We start from the raw sequence: 16,915 nt of genomic DNA, 5'->3' as shown, positions 1-16,915 counted from the left end.
TACTGCCTGGTTGGTCAAATCAATGGATGATAAAGAAAGCAGTTTCTATGATGGGCAGAAAACTTAATAAAGGGAGATTCAGCCTCCAACATGTGTGGAGATCTGAAAACAAGGAATTGGTTTCAGAAAGTCCCAAAGAATTAGGAGACAAGCTAGAAAGTATCAGAATTTTTGACTCATTGTTTTCTGTACCTACAAGTGCCTCTCTTCTACTGAACAGGCTCCAGGCTGGTCAGCCCTGACTGGCATCAGACAGAAAAACTCTGAATAGCTCAGTAAGCACCTCCACGACATAAACACTTAACAGTGTAAGGGCGCTACCAGATCAGTACCTTGGCCTGTTCAGAGGTACCTCTTAGGTCAACTCTACACCTGCTTTTCAGCAGGAGATGACTTATGGCAGCACCTCCCCTCACAGCATGCGTGCGAGGGGGTGTTCTGCACTCACCTGCCATGCAGCCCCTCCATGGTCATGCTGTCAGCCTGTTTTTGATGTGACAGGGAGTACCCTTTGCTCTGCAGAGACGTGTAGCCCTCCTGGCCCCACACTGGCACAGGGTCCAAGGGAGCAGTTTTCCTTTCCGCCTGCCCTGCCTGACAGTTCTGATCTTCAGACCGACAGCTGCTCCCACCGATGGAGTCCTGCTGAATCATGGGCTTCATAATTCCTGGTCACGACAAAGCGCATACCATTAACACTAGGATCTCGTAGCCAAGAAGGATTAACAATCCACAGCTAGCATGACTCCCCTTCCTTACAGGGCAGCAGGTGACTGCAGCCATGGAAACCTTTCTGGTAGAGGGGAGCCTGTGCCTGGGAAATACACCTGGAGGGATACAGAAGGTGACCCAGCTTTGAGAGCCCAGCCTGCACAGAACACTACACACCATCGCTGGCCTGGAAGCAAGCAGGTGTGTGATAACAAACCAGAAACTCAAGGGGATGATTTATACATCCTGATGTTTATATTCACACCTCTATAGTCAGTGACAAGGTAGGAAAGTGCTAGGAGCACACAGCTCAGGAACTACAGGATTTCTCCATCACATTTCTTAAAGGGGGGTTATTAAGATTTCACATTATTACAGTAACTCCCAAACTCATTCTTCTCCTCCAAGGGGCAAGATGTGCTTTTACACCCACTACAGCTCCAAAGCTGTTAGGGAAGATCTCCCATTGCAGTGCAGGGGATGGACAGGCAAGTGCCCTCCTCCCTCTCAACCGCCTCTGTTCCCTCATCAGCTCTCATTTCACCCGACTCTTTCTCATCCCTAGAGAAGGTCAATCACAGCCAGCCAGGATGCAAAGTCTGGACAGAGGTAGGCAAAGCACAGCAACATTCCAGATATGGACTAACTCAACAGCTGAGAGAAAGGGAAACACTGAAAACACCTTACCTGAAGGGTGAAGGGCTGAAGGGTAGAAATCCACGGGGGTGCGACTCTGGGCCATGCGAGGGTCCATATAAGAAGGCATCATCATCCAGCGAGGATCAAAGCCAAGCATCTGGGGGTGCGGCGGGTAGAATGTCCGTTGGGGATGGGAATGGGATGGGGGAGGATAGACTTGCTGCTGCTGCCAGTGCTGCATCTTGTACAGCTGCTCCTGCAGGGAAGGAGAAGGACGGGCTGTTTTGACACGAACAGTCATGGCACCAGGAATCACTCTCACAAACCGGCCAGCTGACAGAAAACAGTCCCTGTGTTAGAGCCTCAAAAGCAGCTCAGATGGGAGACTAAAGCAGGTGAGGGCGATTCACCACCAACCAGGAACATGGCAGCTGTTGTTATTCTCCAAATACCCAAACCAGCCAGAATACGTTGCAGCCAAAAATGCAGGCAGAATATCACCCCACTACGGGCCACGCTACGTGGCCAAATGCAAGGGATCAGCTTCGAGACTGGAGTTTGCATTTTCTCAACAGGACAGCTTCCTGTCAAACACAATTTCCTAATTGGAGCCAAATACTTCAGAAGATGTTGCTCTTTGGAGGAAATGCAATTACAAGTTATTTAATGTGCATATATATTAGTTCTACTCCTTTTAGCTGAACAGATTAGATAAGAACATCCTAAACTCAATTAAGAGAGCTATTCATATTTTATAGTATTTCCTGTGCATCCTCCAGAGATGGGCTGACACCTTTGGGTTGTTCCCATCTCCCACATGGCCAGTCCACCTTCCTTTAGCAGAGGACTGTCATGATGTTAATCTGATTTAACATTTAACTTTCGCTAAAGGTCCGGGAAGAACCTATATTTGAAGGGAGCTTTGTGTACCAAATAAAGCTTTCAAAAGGTAAACAGCTCCAATTAACATGAAATACGTCTATTTACCTGTCACACTTTCTACCGTCTTTTCTTACTAGACTTACAGTGTCACATACTGTTTATAGAAAAAGCCAACCCCCTACTGCAGAGCAAGAGAGACACCCTTAAATCCAAACATGACACATCATTACGGCAAGAGAAAAACTCAGATAAACATAAAGATTATATCTGAGTTATCTAGTGCTTCAGTAGCTTAGAGAAAATGTTTCATTAATGATACCAATGCTATTTTTTATTTTATTCTTTCACAGAACCACTGCTACCAAACCAGCAATACAAGCCAGCCAAAATACAAACTGCCTCATACATACTAACAACACAGAGGATAAGAGAAAAATAAAATGAAAATTTCATGTTCTTCCAGTAGCAATGACCTGTGGTATTATTAGCATGACAGCAAAGACATCCAATTATTTTTAGTTTAAGAGCATCTTAAAGAGTAGCATTAGCAGCATTTACTGCTGTACCTTTGAATCATGAAAATGTCAACTGCCCAGTAACAAGCACAGGGAACATCCATAAAAGAGCAATTACTGAGGTTCCAAGCAAAAGCCAAATGTGAGCTCTTCACTAAGGCTTGCAGCAGTGTTGATTATATCACATTTCAAGTGGTTATTCTGTGAAGAATGGCAATTAACTCTGCATTATCTCAAGCCTGGATATTCTGTCCCTTGCTTTGACTCTGTTGCCCTAAGGAGGCTCACTGCATCTGGAAGGAGCTGAACAGTATGTGTGGCACATACAGCACTGTAATGCTGGGTAAGATGCAAGACATACAAAGCATTTCAAGCTGGTCTCTCAGAGCCCCAGAAGAGATTTTTCAATGAAACAAAAATGAAGCAATTAAGACCAAACATATTTACGGCGCAAAGAAAATACTGATTTGAAAGAGCCTCACAGAAAAAAAGAGTTGGGTAGGTAGAAGATGAGAGCAGATGTAGAGGACCACCCCTCTGCAAAGGCAGGAGGTGGAACGAGAACTGTGCCACTTCACAACCCTCATGTTCAGCCCAGAAGCAGAGTCCAGCCACCTGCCAACCTACAGCACAGTTTGCCCCTGGCAAGCAAATGGCTGCCCCTACCTAACAGGGTAAGGGCACAGCAAGTGAAACGGAAGCAGCTGATCCCCAATGGTTTTCCCTTCCCTTGGCCTGTATATTCAGCTCCCTGTCACTGCAGCAGTGCTGAAGAGTGGCTCTCATCTTGTGCCAGGGAAGAACAGACGTTCACCGTCAGCCAAAGGTGCTACAGACTTCACTGGATCGGGCCTACAGCAAGTACCAAGGCAGCCACTGCTGTCTTGTGACTTTGGAGATGGGAAGGGGAACATCCCCAGCTTCTCCTGCATACACATATTTGCAAACTAGACCTCTGCTACAAACCACACAGCCCTAAGATTTCACATTGTCAGGAGACACCCAGACAACCGTGTAAGACAAGTCAACATTTCTGACAGCAGTGTCTACTTTTCTCTCAGGGAAGTGACAAACCTGGCCTGCTCACGCCTCTGCCCAGCCACAGAAACCCTAACCACAACAGCTTCAGTACCACAGGGTGCACGTAAAATTCATGTAACCTACATAGAGCCCTTTTATCCCTGTCAGATAGGATACATCTATGACCAGAAGTACTGAAAAAGGCCAGGGTAAAACTCCCATTTATCACCTGCCAAGCCAAAGATGGTTGGTTAGCTGGTGCTGATTGTGCTGAGAATGAAGAAAACACAAGGGTTTGGTGGGAGTCAAAGGGAAGAGAGGTGGGAGTGTCACACCTATTACCTGCTGCTGTTGCTGCTGCTGCCTCTGGAATCGTGGGGGAAGAGACTTCTGGTATTTGTTGAATTCCTGTGCTGGGGAGGGAGCTTCTCTGAGCTCCTCCTCACTGCTGCTTTGGGCTGCTGCTGCTGCTGCTGGGGCAGGAGTCTCCTCTTCCAGATAGCCAACAGAGACATCCTGTGTGTGAAACTCGGGGGTTGCTGCAAAGAAAATAAGCCTTGATGAGCCCTACTCATGACAGGGCTTGTGCATGCACCACCACACCACAACATACACAGGTGTGGGCACGTCCTGACTGCGTTACATGGTTAATTTTATTATAATCATATAAAGCACCTCACATACAATCTCCCTGATTTGCCTTGACAGCTCTGGAAGGCTTTGTCCATCTTGTTTTAGTGATAAATTCCAAGATCCTCCACTGCCATCAGCCTTCTGCTTAAGCACTGGGGGAAAAAAAAAAAAATTCTATTTCCCCTATTACTCCTTAAACCTGCCAGCACTCACTGATAACTAATTTTCTGATCTGTGGCTCATGAGCACTTTCTTAGTATCATCATCCAATCATGAGAAGATCAAGAGGCCTGTTCCAACAAGGTCTCTGCTAGCACAGCTGACTGGGCATAGAGGCAACCCAAGAAGTCTGCATTTGTTTTAATAGGATTTAAAAAAAAAAAAAAAAGAACCTTCATCACCAATCCAAAATACTCTGCAGAATAAGTGAAGCAGCTGATCTCTCAAGTGCAATCAAAGTACCCTCTGAACTCTCCCTCACAGGAACTCCCCCTCACTTCAGGTAAGAAATTGGCACAACAGCAAAAAAAGCAGTTTTTACAAGGCAAGGCAAGCAGCGTTTCTGTACCTCTACGGAACGCGTGACCGTTCTCTTGCACAGAATTTTTCTCTGTGCTTGGGGGTCGCAGGTCTTCATTCTCTGTGTGTTTCTGGGTCTCCCCACTCTTCTGAGCCAGTTTGCATTTCTGATCAAGTTGCTTCAGCTTTGCAGCGCAGGCTGCCAGACGCTCTTCCCTGGCTCGCCGCTCCTCCTCCTCCCGTCGCCTCCTGGCTCTCTCGACAGCCTCAGAGATCTCGGAGTGCACAAACTTCTGTCTCAGTGGCACCTTTTCTTCTTTATCCTCGAGGGACTGCTGTCGGAGAATACTTCCCAGTGTGGGCTTCTGCCAAATGAAAAACATTCCTCAATAAGCATGACCCAAACATTTCCTGTATCCTGAGCTTTGCATCCCACGCTGAGAAAAATCTCTTGCTGACTCTGTTCCCTCTATCCTTATGCACATAAATTCCCCTTTTGGTAGGGAGTTATTGCTATCTGGTTCAATATCTCCATTTTCTCACTGACAACCCCACTGCTCTGGACCAGCTTCAATTTCTTTTCTCTAGTGGGAATGCTAATGCAGATGGATTTCTCTCCAGCTGGATATAACAAAGAATTGAGAAATTCATCAGCATCCCACTTTCAATAAAATGTCAAACTGGCCTCTTAAGGACAGCGATGCATCGAATCCAGCAGCACAAGCCCACTCGCATGAGGTCAACCCACCTGGTATTCAGATGCAGAGCTCCAGCCGTTCAGCTTCCTCGGAGGCTGCTGTGAATCCTGCACTTTCCGGACTGACCGGGACAAGCCAACTGAGTCGCCCCAATTCTTTCCTTCCTCCAAGGTGTGTTTGACATCTGCACTGTCTGCAGAGCTCAGGGACAACTGTCGCTGCCTCCTGGGATCCCAGCTGTTCCTATCATATAAACAGCTTTGCTATTACATTTGCTACTTGCCACAAAACGCATTTGCAGTCTTATCAAGTGGCAAACGCAACTGACTGTTACAGAGATCGAAAAAACAGAACGACACCACAACAAGCAATGCACTTTTCCTCCTAAGGTGCATAAGGATTAACATCACTATTGTGCAGCAGGATAAAGGTGAGATACAGAAAGGGAGGAGGAAAAAAGCCTGGCATCCTAGCACTTGGCTTCAAGACCTACACACATCCTTGAAGCCCATTCAAACAATGGTCAGTGGAATCAACAGAGTCACAGTACGAATCAGGGGGATCAAGCCTCAACACTTAGAACAAGTTTTAAAAAGATCCTGGTATTGTTTTCTTTTACTGAAACAACTGTAGGTGCGAATACAGCCACTTCTTACCACTTCTGTCGTCCATCTTTAAGAGTTTCTTCCTCTTCCTCATCTTCACTAAACTTCAGTTTCTCAGAGTAATCCACTTCATCATGAATGCCTACGAAGGCAGGATTGGAGAAGGGATATATCAGAGGGAAGAAACAGGTCCCTTGTCCTGATAAAGCTTATGCCCTCTCTGGCACTAAACCAGAGAACACACAGGCTTGGCATAAATTACTTGGAAAGCTGAATGTTCACCCCAAGTATTGGAAATGTTGCAAGTAGTGTGGACCCACACTGCTGAACAGCTGGGCTGGTCCCAGAAGAGGAGCAGCAAGCAGCCTGGGAATGGGGGCTGCAAATGAGGAGACAGCCACCAAGCTAGACTGTGTAGTTGGATACTGAATGCCGTGACTGAAAAGGCAAGACTAACTCTTCTTCCCAGCAGCCATACTGCTATCTCCCTGCTGTTTGGTGTTTTCAGTTTTTAGGAGTCTTCAGATCCGGTTCCTTGAGTACAGTGTGATGGAAGGATCAGAAGGATCCATTGTGTCATCATTTACACCAACAGCAATTTCACAACTACACAGTCCCCTCTTTGCTTCCCCTCTTTCCTTCTGCGGCAGTGACACAGAACCACCAGAACATCCTGGCTATTTCATGCTTTGGGGAGAAGTAACTATTTTGCTTCACCTCTTAAGGTGTTGCCTGAAGCTTGAGAACAGAAGCACTTTACCTGCCCATCCGTCATCCGCATCAGTGTCTAGTTCATCCAGCCCCTTTAGGTTCTCGGCATTGATGATGGTCGGCCGAGGTGCTCTTTCTACTTGCTGCCGAACTGGACGCGTTGGGCGAGACAGGCTGAGCCTGTTCTCTTTCCTACAAGGAAATGCAAACAAATAGTTACAAACAGCAAACAAAGAAAAGAATGTAGAGCTGAGTTTGTAACAGTGAATCAGTTGTTTTCTACCACACACTTAAATACAATGGCTCCAAGTTTCTCTCCCTGTCCAGCAAAATTTCTTTCCCTTGTCGGTTACCCAGTACCCACTTCCTAGGGTTTACAGATCAGAGCTGCAATCCTTCCAGTCCAGGATCACACACAACTACTTCTCACGTCCACATGCTCTTCAGACATACAGTGCTTACAGTCCCGCACCATTTCTGATGCTGCTGTAGCAAGGCATTGCTGCTTTGGATAAAAATCAGGTTTCCTCTGTGGCTGCCAGCTGCTTCACCCATGCAACTGGATCCCTGGCCCAAATTCTTGCATCATTTGAAGTTCATGTCACACCCTGAACCTGCCTCTCAAGTGGGACAGTCGTGGCAGCCTTACCCATCCTGGTCATTCATCTGGTATTGTCTGAAAGGTACCCGGGGCTCAAGGCGAAGCTGAGGAAGGGGGAAAGACCCTCGGTCCAGTGATGTAGGGGTCTCAGATGGCTGTTGTGGACACATCTGGAATAATGCAAAGCAGAACAGTCTGGTTTTTCCTCCTTGCCACACGAAGGCTTACCCAGATTAGGTTACGACATGAGCACAGTAGCTGCATCCACACAAATGGAAAACAAACATTTCATGTCCGGCTGCCTAACAGGCCACGTGCTAATGGTTACTCTCTCCAGCTATAAAAGGAAAGCAGCAACTTCTCCTTGGGCTGAGCAACGCTGTGCTACACTATTCTAGCATGAAAGGGTAAATGTGCAACAGGGGCAACTAAAAATAGATCAAGAGAAGGATCCCTGAGCAAGCCCTGGGAACCAACTGAGAGTCCAGAACGCAGATCTCTCAGGTGATTTCTTCAACCCACGCACACATTCTAAGAAGCAAGGATGTTACACAGCTGTGGGGAAAGGACAACTTACAAAAGCAGGTAGCATGTCATGGTATGTAGGTGGTTGGTAGACATTTCCCATGAACTGCGAAGCCCCTTTGCGGACAGGCTGAGCTGGGCGGAGAGACGGCTCCTTCGGATCGCTGGCGCTCACTGAGGAGGGGGCTCCGTCTCCGGTGCTAGAGGTCTTGCTGCCCAGCTCAGCAGGGGAGGCGGTCAGAGATGTGGCAGAGGTTATGTTCCTCCCACCGCCCTCCCTCCAACTGGTGACATCTGGGAAGGAGGTAATTATTATGTTAATGTTTGTAAATGCAGACAGTCACTCTGCCAGAAAGTCTCGAAACTCAAATACTCCGGTCAAGCCCTAATTACACTAAGCATGTAGAAAAACATCAGGGACCAAGGAAAATTTCCAAATGTGTTTATTCTCCTAAGGGACTAGCAGCATCAGCCGTTAATAAGTAACTGCTGCACCAGTGGTGCCCTTATTTGTCAATAAGCCTGAATTCCAACCAACTCCGCTCCCCATCTCCGCAGTCCTTACCCTGCAGAATATTAAGGCTAATTAGATCGTGCACAAGCACTCAAAGAGAAGCCACATTACACCACACACTCATTTCACTTGTGACACCGCTAGCCCAGGGGGAAGGGGCCTGTTTTGCAACATCACACAGCAATTTTTATTAAACAATGTAGTAGATGACAGTCCATACTTGACTGTCTGGAGCACAGAACTCAGCCAGTGAACATCAGCACTACAGGAGGATCTGTGGCCATTTACTAAGCTGCTTCACACATGTGAGCTCATAAAAGGATAAAAGGAAATATAAGGATGGACTATCAGATACTACTGTGAACTGGCATCCCCCTGCCCAAAACACAGTCTCTGGGGTTATGAGCTGGGATAAGACAGAAAGAGACAATCATTCACTTACTCTGGGGGCGGAGGCTTGGTCCTGGCCCATACGACGGATCTAAGGCGCCCTTTTCTTTGCCAACCTTGTCCTGCTCGCCAGCTGCTTTCAGCGTCGGAAATTCCTCGGGAGAGAAGGATAACAGTCGGCTTGAGGCCCTTGAACCTGTCAGACAAATAAGTGTGGGACTCAGAGAAGATCTTTCCACTCTTTCAATTCCCTTACAAGATCAGCCTGGAAATGCGCTTCCTGAAAATCTGGGCCTCCAGCACACTTAAACCCAAATTACTATCGTACCAGCACCTCCAGCTCTCGTCCCAAACACACTCAGACACCGTCAGCAACACAACAACACATGTCCTCACCCAGTACTCCCACACTCTTAACTTGGGCTCTTCCTTTAAATTCTCATGTTCAGTGAAGTCAGAGTGAACTTTCTCAGCTTCCAATTATTTTTGTAAAGTATAAAATTCAGACTGAGGCAGAGATACAAATTCTGCAAGATCGTTTATAGATGATACCCTGCTATCAAGTATTTGCCATTTCTATACAGACTCTTTCTGCTCAGATCTCACTCTACCAGGAAGTCTATCATTGAGATTTCTGGCAATATACTCAGTGAAAGACCACAAATACGGACCCAGTGCTACATGCTATACCCCACTCTCCTCCCTGCTGCAGCATTTTTAAGATGCAGATCACTGGCCAGATCAGGGTAGGTTCATTTCTAGTCATTGGCAAATTGTCTTGCCTAGTCATCAGCCACGCCAGAATGACAGCTTTCTGCCCATTCTAAAGATCTGTCAGTGACTGGGAAACAAAACACAGCAATTCTCCTAAACACGTTAGCAAGATAACACCGAATAAAAGGAAATTGTCAGCATTATTGCACTACTAAATATTAAAAAAATTGCTTGAGAACTGTTTCTTGGTGTTACTCAGCTAATGCTCTTTTTAAAAACAGCATTTCAGAATTACCACGTTAGAAGCATCAGCAATGATTACTGAAGACCTAAGAGTCTCATCTATCTTTATCCTTCCTTGCCCTAAAGGGTCAGGAAGGATTGGCTTCTAAGTCATTTTCATTTTCTGGAACTTGCACACTGCACAAGACCTCCCATCTGAAGATTTCCAGGGAGGTACTGCAACTGCTGCACATAACATCTTCAAATATTTTGGACAGATGAGAGCAAACAAGACAGACATTTCTCAAATACACCACAAAATATTCAAGATGTGCTGAGAACTCCGATTTCTACTGCATTTCTCTACTGAACTAGAATGGCAATGAGAATATTAACAACATATAAGTGTCTTTCAGGGGATACTTCCACCCCCCAGGTAGCGCTGCACAATGTAATGACAATGTGCAAGCACTAATAATCATCAGTATACTCTAACCCTAGGCAACATCACACTGATAAAAGTTTGGTGCATCTTTTTATTTTCTCCAAATGTCCCTTATACAGAAGACACAGGCATGGCGCAGTTCATAATTGATTTACTAGATCACATTTCTTCACGATACACCCTCCGAAAAAGACTTTGCAGCAGTAACACCTAAAAGAGAGCAAAAAGCAAAAGACTTTCCTCTTTGCCAATAATATTAGAAACTGCAATTGTTCAATGCCACTGGAGAAGAGGTGTGAGGATGGGTTGGCCTAAGAAGTCCTTTCAGCCAGATTTCTGATGCTTCTGTGATTCAATTACCTTCTAATTAAGCTGCTCTTAGCCACATATGCAACTCTTTCCTTGGGTTGAGAACTCTATATTGATAAGTGTGACCTAGAATGAGTTTTCAAAAAATCTTTAAGAACATTGTTAGATGATCAGATTTTAAAACGACTGTACAAGAGGTCCACACAGCCACAGTCTCAAAGAAGTACCAATTAACCAAACAAGCCACAGTCTTTGCACTGGCCACCAACCTCAGACAAGCACAAGTCTCTGCTTTAACATTTAGCCTTTGAGAAACAACCTCTTATTAAGGGACTCAATTTAGGATAAGCTTGTCCCCTCCATTTCTGCAATCTGCAGCTGTCTCAATTCTTTCAAATCTCTCTGCAGTTTCATTTGACAACTGGATGGTTCCAGGTCTGTTCACATTAAAACAGTGAAACTGAGCTGTTATTCTCACTACAGTTTTAATAGCAGTACTCAGTGCAGCAGGAAACCACCTCCTGTGTGGAAATGGATGCACCTGAAGATAAATGAACTCCCAATTTATGTTAACACTGCTTCAGGATCCTCAGTCAGGCAGAAGCCATTAGCAGCACAGTTACTCTGGGCGACTTAATAAAAATGCTTCAGCCAAGGTGTAAGCAAGTGCATCCTGCAACAGCTTCACCATGACTTCCACCCACTGACACTGTAATACCCTTGGACCAAGCATGCTGTGTGCAGCCTCCTGGAGTATTACCATTACAGCCTTACTTTTGACCACCTAATTAGGTGAAGCTCCCCATGCTACTAGCCATTGAGATACCTACATTTCCAGTCTCTGATGTCCTCTCTTCTCCTTTCTTCTTTTCTTCTAAACTAATCCTTCCCCTCTTCCACTCTGTTTTCTGCATCTTTGTTACACACTGCTCTGGGCTGATGGAAGATGCTTATGAGGGGTCAAACGTTTCCCTGCATGAACTGTTCTGGTTCAAAATGGTGAGGGGACACATTCTGTTCAAGCTGTGTCTTGCACTGGCAGACCTGAACAGATGCAGCTGCATCATCCCAGCCAACACACTACACAGACTGAAAACAAGACTCAGATGGCCTCACTGCACCGTACCCAAGACAGCTGTGTCCCCTTCCGCACCAGTCTAGACAGGGAGGGCAGGAAGAAATGGAGGTCACCCCACCTCGTGCCTGTCTGGGAGAAGCAGACACATACCCAGCTCCATTTCTATTTATCATACTCACCACCTTCTTGTCCTGCTGGCTTTCCGTTCAGCTGTGCCCATGACTTTGGTCCACCTGGCACTGAATTTGTACTCTGAAAACAAAACAAAAAACCCCCAACACCCACAGATCAGTAAAGTCTCATGACTGTTTCTCATTTCCTGGCTGGCACCTGCTACAGTTCAGACCTCTAGATCACCCAGATGTCACTGGATACCACAGGTCTCCCCAGCTTCTCCTTGGGGCTAAAGTTGGCTACTCCCCACTCCAGTGTTCTATGATGCTACATGAAAGTTCCACTTCTCTGCCCTGCCTCTCATGTCTCCTCCACTAACCTTCACCAACAATTTCTTCAAACCATTCCTCTTGCTTTCCTCACTCTAATCAAGCTTTCCCTTTGTTCTGTTGCATTTTCCCAAATGGTCCCTCTTAATCTTGGAGATTTGTTCCATGCTACACCTCAGCTGGAAGGCTACCCTACTTTCTCATGCATTAACCACTTCTCCTCTTCAAAACATAACTTCTGTCCTGATCTCCCTGAACCTCAAAGGCTGGGATATTTTAAGCTAAAAGTGTGAAATCTGCAGCACAGAAGGGCCAAGTCCCTGCCACTCTCTGAGGAAGCTTTCTTACTTGCCAGTAGCTTTTTCAGGTCCTGACACTGGCTACTTCTCCCACATGACCAGATCTCTTCTTATCAAGTCTCATCAGGCTGGGAGCAAGAGCTGGATCTGTTGTCACCAAGGGACATTTGAATTAGACCCGAAATAAAATGGTTTAGAAGTGCTAACCAGCCATCCCACACTCCAGCCATTCTCTCTAGATTGAAGCTAAACTTTCTGCACACACTTGAAAGGTACAGAAGTAACGTGCACAGAATTATACTCTAACTGCAGCACAGCATTCCTGGGGTACAGTAACTTGGAGTCAAGACAGTCAATTCTACACAAATTGATTCTACAGGAGCTGTTCTGTAAATTGCAGTCTGCTGAGTCTTACATGTGCAAGGCAACACAGACAATTAAAGAAAATCCTCACACTGTCTGGGGACAGGGAAGGCAGGGTGGCAGCCACAGAGACTGCTCGCACCTACCTCCTGACTGATTGACTGTGTCGGCTTCTGTAAATTGGAGACAGATTTCTGCAAACCCTGCTGCGGCAGCGACTCCTGCAGCTGTGCAGCCGTCGCACTGGAACTGAAAAGAGACAGCAGAGGTGAGATCAAAGGGGAAGGCAGGCAAGAAGACGAACAACTCTGGAAATACAGCAGTTGCTAAAAGATCAGGCTAACATTGGCTCTACACTGGCATGGCCACGAGAGAACTGATCGCTGTAAGGTCCAACACACAGCACAGCAGTGCAAAACTGCTGCTTGCCTGACAAAATCTAGGAAAGAGTGGTTCTACCTACCTCTTTTGGTCTGACTGATCCTGCTTGTTTGCCCATCCTGTACCGTCCTTGGGTACTATAATGATGTTGGGGTCGTTTCCTTTGTTCTCAGACTTCAAGCTAGGCAAGTTTGCAGGAGGTGGCATGCGCCGGGCAGCAGCAACTTTCCCAAGACTCTGTAAGCCATGTCTAGGAATAACTAGTGAGAAAGGAACAATGGCAGGTCACAGAGGGCTATATCCTGCTAGACAAGTAACCATAATCAGCATACTGTGGCCGGGTGCAGTCCCAACAGAACTGTACGACAAGCAGCACCACTGCTGCTGTGTCAACATACAGGTCATGTCCCGCAGGACCACGGCGAAGCAGCCGTCTGTTGTAGCAGCTGGCTAACAGTTGGAAGGGAGAGAAAAATAATTATCCATAACAGAAAATGCCCACAGAGTCTTTTAGCTACCTGTGCAGATGCTCCTCTTTCATTTCACCAAGGAGAAGCAGCATTGCCCTTTCACAGCTTGGGGAAACAGCCATCCAAGTCCACCTCTTAGCAGACAGACTGGTAATCTAACCCAGGAGTCCTGAGGTCTAGATTTTCCAGCTCTACACACCAGATCACATATATTAAGATGGTATTTTGTTTTCTTCAAGTTTTCTACTCCCACACCAAATCCAGAGCCAGTTCAGGCAATGTTTCCATTTTTTTTTGACCCCATTGTCTACTTTTTGTCACACCTCCACTGCAAAACTAACTCAGGTTCTTCCCCAGAGGCCTTCAGTTCTTGACTCTCCACACAAGGTCTGTCCAACTCAAGGCACTTCAGTCAGCTTAACTGCCCTGTCTTGGTATAGCCTAAGGCCCGGGGTAAGGCTTTCACTCAAGTTTGCAACCTGACCACCTTGCAGCAAGGACACAGGCTAAACGAAAGGGCCAACAGTCCCCCAGCTGTTTTGCCGTGATTCCTCCATGTTCCTACACTAACAGCAGCACAAAGAACCACAGACATTCTCCTTGAAGTCCTAATGCAACAGAGGCTTAGACACCAGCACAAGCAGCTCTGCAACCCAGCTGCTTCCCACTGGGCATCCCACCCACAGGGCCAACAACCTGAATTAGCTCTGCAACAACACTCTTGGAAGACATCAAAAAGGAGCTTTCTGAAGGCATTTCTTACCTGTAGTTCTGATAGCTTCTATTGACTTTCCTTTATACTTATCAAACAGGCTGAGAGTCGAGTACTTGCTTTTCCCATCCTTTCCCTTGGTTATTTGCCCCAAACGATCGGACATTGCGATGAAATGTCATCTAGTAAGGAAATTTCTCTGCGCCGCTCCCGATCTGCCTTTTAACGAAAGAGAACCAGAAAAATGCCTTCAAACAGATTATTTAGCCAGAGACAAGTAAAAAGAAAAACACACACAACTGCTAGAACTGCTAGTATCTGCAGTGAGCACACTAAGTTACAAGGTTTTAACCCCCTCTTCTTTAGTCACAAGAAGCTGATGGGATTTAAGATTCATAAACTGAATGAACAGAACCGCAGGGACACACTTCTCGCAGCATCCTTTTTTTTTTCTGCCACTTTAGTGCTGAACGAGGTGGCTTCTTTAAGTGTGAGAATATACGAGAGGGTGGTCAATACAGTCCTTGCTTTAAAAGAATAAGTCTAACAATGAGCAGCTATGCACAAGGATTCCTAAACATAAAATGACAGGAAAGCACTGTGTCTTATACCACACTGGAATTTATCATTGGGTTTCCCACTGAAGCACTGTAGCCGGGTTTGTAATGTTTAGGATTATGGTTCCACACTGGCCACAGTTAATGACTTGTACCAGCAATTAATGCTCTGAAAGCATCACCTGAAGGCAACAGAGTTATTTCTTCAAATTCCCTTTTCCCATCTGCTGGCCATGAGAGAGAGTTAAGGAGTCCAAAAAACTGCTCAAATCAAACAGGTTCAGAATCTTGAACCTGTGGGTTCAGCAGTTCTACTGTGAATCCTGAAAACATTTGATAAAGAAAGATTACATTTCTCTGTTGCTGGCACTTTCAACACCATTTTTAGCTATAAATATACTTTTCACAATGGATGTGGTTTGTCAATTTTTCACTCTGATCTCTGCTGGCACAACACTCTGTGATTAACACCCTTCACACAAGCAGTCTCTTCACTTTCACTTTTTGGCTCTTGGAGCCCAGGACAAAGCTGAAACATGGGGAACACACACACTGTAGGCCAACTTTTATGGCAGAAAAGAAACTTTGCTTACTTTCAATTGACCTCTCTGTCATACTTTCAAGCATAATTCTCTGTTCTAAATTTTCTCAAATCTGGTAGCTTAATCTAACCTTTTCACGCATAATTTAGATTTCCAGATTTCCACTCCAAGCCTAAAACTGCTGGCAGTTTTATTATACCATCTGCTAGGCCCCATCTTAGGGTTGCAACTCTGTTGGGAGTACAAAATGCTACATATATTGGACCTTCCCACCCTTCACCCTTTCTGGAACTCATCTAGCTGAAAGCATGTTTTAAACACAGTCAGAAATCACTCTTTCTGAAACTGTATCTAACCAGAGGCTACAACTTCCACCAGCAAAGCTTTATCAAACATAATTTACAGATAAGAGGATTAGTCTATCATGCATTATGTACAAAATAAAGCGCAGAGCATAAACATGTTGGATACAGCCAGTTTGAGAATGTGCTGTGATCTGCAACCAGCCAAGTAAAGCCCATCTAAAGGCTGCTGCCAGGGGGCAAATTTCTGACCAGTAAACCTGGCACCGTGTAGTGTTCTTTAAATAAGGCCTGGCAATAGGAAGGAGCCATGGACTCCGTGTGCTAGGCAGCAAGTAGCATGGTCAGGGACAGATGAAGAAAAGCATTTTCTGTCACTCAGTAACAGCATCCACAGGATGCTCAGGAAAAACAGCAGGCTCTGCAAGAAGCCACTCACAGCCACCTTTGCTGGACCACCATGGGGCTGCAGCATGACAGCCTGCGGAGGCAACACGGCTGGCTGGCATTCTTGAAGCACCTTTTCCTGCAGAGTAGCAAACAGATCTTCGGCTCCAGTCTGGTTCAATCTTTGCTCAGATGGTCACCATGTGCCAAAAGAAAACAATAGCTCCTCCCTCACTTGCCCATTTCCACTGTATTTTATTAGTAGGACAGACATAAAAGAGAAAGCGAGAAAAAATACCGATTAGCACGGACTTGGCAGGGAAGCAGAAGCTGGACTGAGAACAATGACCTGTTTGAACTGGTAGAGTTGTGGGGAGCCCCAGACCAGAGCAAAGAGCAGAGGGTGCTGCACGCCAGCCCTCAGCTGTGCTGGCAAGAGCACAGCCACCTGCGTTTACAGGTATGTTGAGCCTTGCAGAGGGAGCCTGGCTTGGGGTCTATCCAGACCATGTCAATCCTGTACCAACCTCACACAATCCCAAGCAATAAAATCCACTCTGACATTTAGAAAACTAAATTCAGACAAAACTACTAGGCGTTAGGAAAAAAAAAAAACACCACACCACTACCACAACAGGTTCAGGAGTTAGCCAGTTAAGAGAAAATTCCCAAGTTCCTGAAAGTCAGCATATAAACAGCACGCAGGGTAACACTGCCAAAGAGAAACC

General features: G+C 45.9%; 1 protein-coding gene across 13 annotated transcripts in view; it reads right to left on the bottom strand.

The window, feature by feature from the left end:
- The window catches only part of PRRC2B (proline rich coiled-coil 2B), a 51,950-nt gene that overhangs the window by 22,932 nt on the left and 12,103 nt on the right, over nt 1-16,915 (bottom strand). For 11 of the 13 annotated variants that reach the window (XR_012625866.1, XR_012625867.1, XM_074846437.1 and 8 more), the window contains exons 2-15: nt 14,451-14,618; nt 13,300-13,477; nt 12,983-13,085; nt 11,911-11,983; nt 9,016-9,159; nt 8,112-8,353; nt 7,583-7,704; nt 6,983-7,125; nt 6,274-6,364; nt 5,668-5,860; nt 4,969-5,284; nt 4,110-4,306; nt 1,399-1,606; nt 449-668 (exon numbers count right to left, since the gene is read on the bottom strand). Coding sequence is in view for 11 of the 13 variants with exons in the window: in XM_074846437.1 (XP_074702538.1) it covers nt 449-668; nt 1,399-1,606; nt 4,110-4,306; nt 4,969-5,284; nt 5,668-5,860; nt 6,274-6,364; nt 6,983-7,125; nt 7,583-7,704; nt 8,112-8,353; nt 9,016-9,159; nt 11,911-11,983; nt 12,983-13,085; nt 13,300-13,477; nt 14,451-14,565 (2,345 nt within the window). In the remaining 2 variants the exon portion in view is untranslated. The remainder of the gene's footprint in view (nt 1-448; nt 669-1,398; nt 1,607-4,109; nt 4,307-4,968; nt 5,285-5,667; nt 5,861-6,273; nt 6,365-6,982; nt 7,126-7,582; nt 7,705-8,111; nt 8,354-9,015; nt 9,160-11,910; nt 11,984-12,982; nt 13,086-13,299; nt 13,478-14,450; nt 14,619-16,915) is intronic. The other 2 variants (XM_074846431.1, XM_074846433.1) reach the window with 1 other exon arrangement.

Source organism: Strix aluco, chromosome 20 (genome assembly GCF_031877795.1).
Source record: "Strix aluco isolate bStrAlu1 chromosome 20, bStrAlu1.hap1, whole genome shotgun sequence".
Classification (NCBI taxonomy): domain Eukaryota; kingdom Metazoa; phylum Chordata; class Aves; order Strigiformes; family Strigidae; genus Strix; species Strix aluco.
Note: the sequence above shows the minus strand (reverse complement) of the source record. Positions and strands in the feature narration are given on the sequence as shown.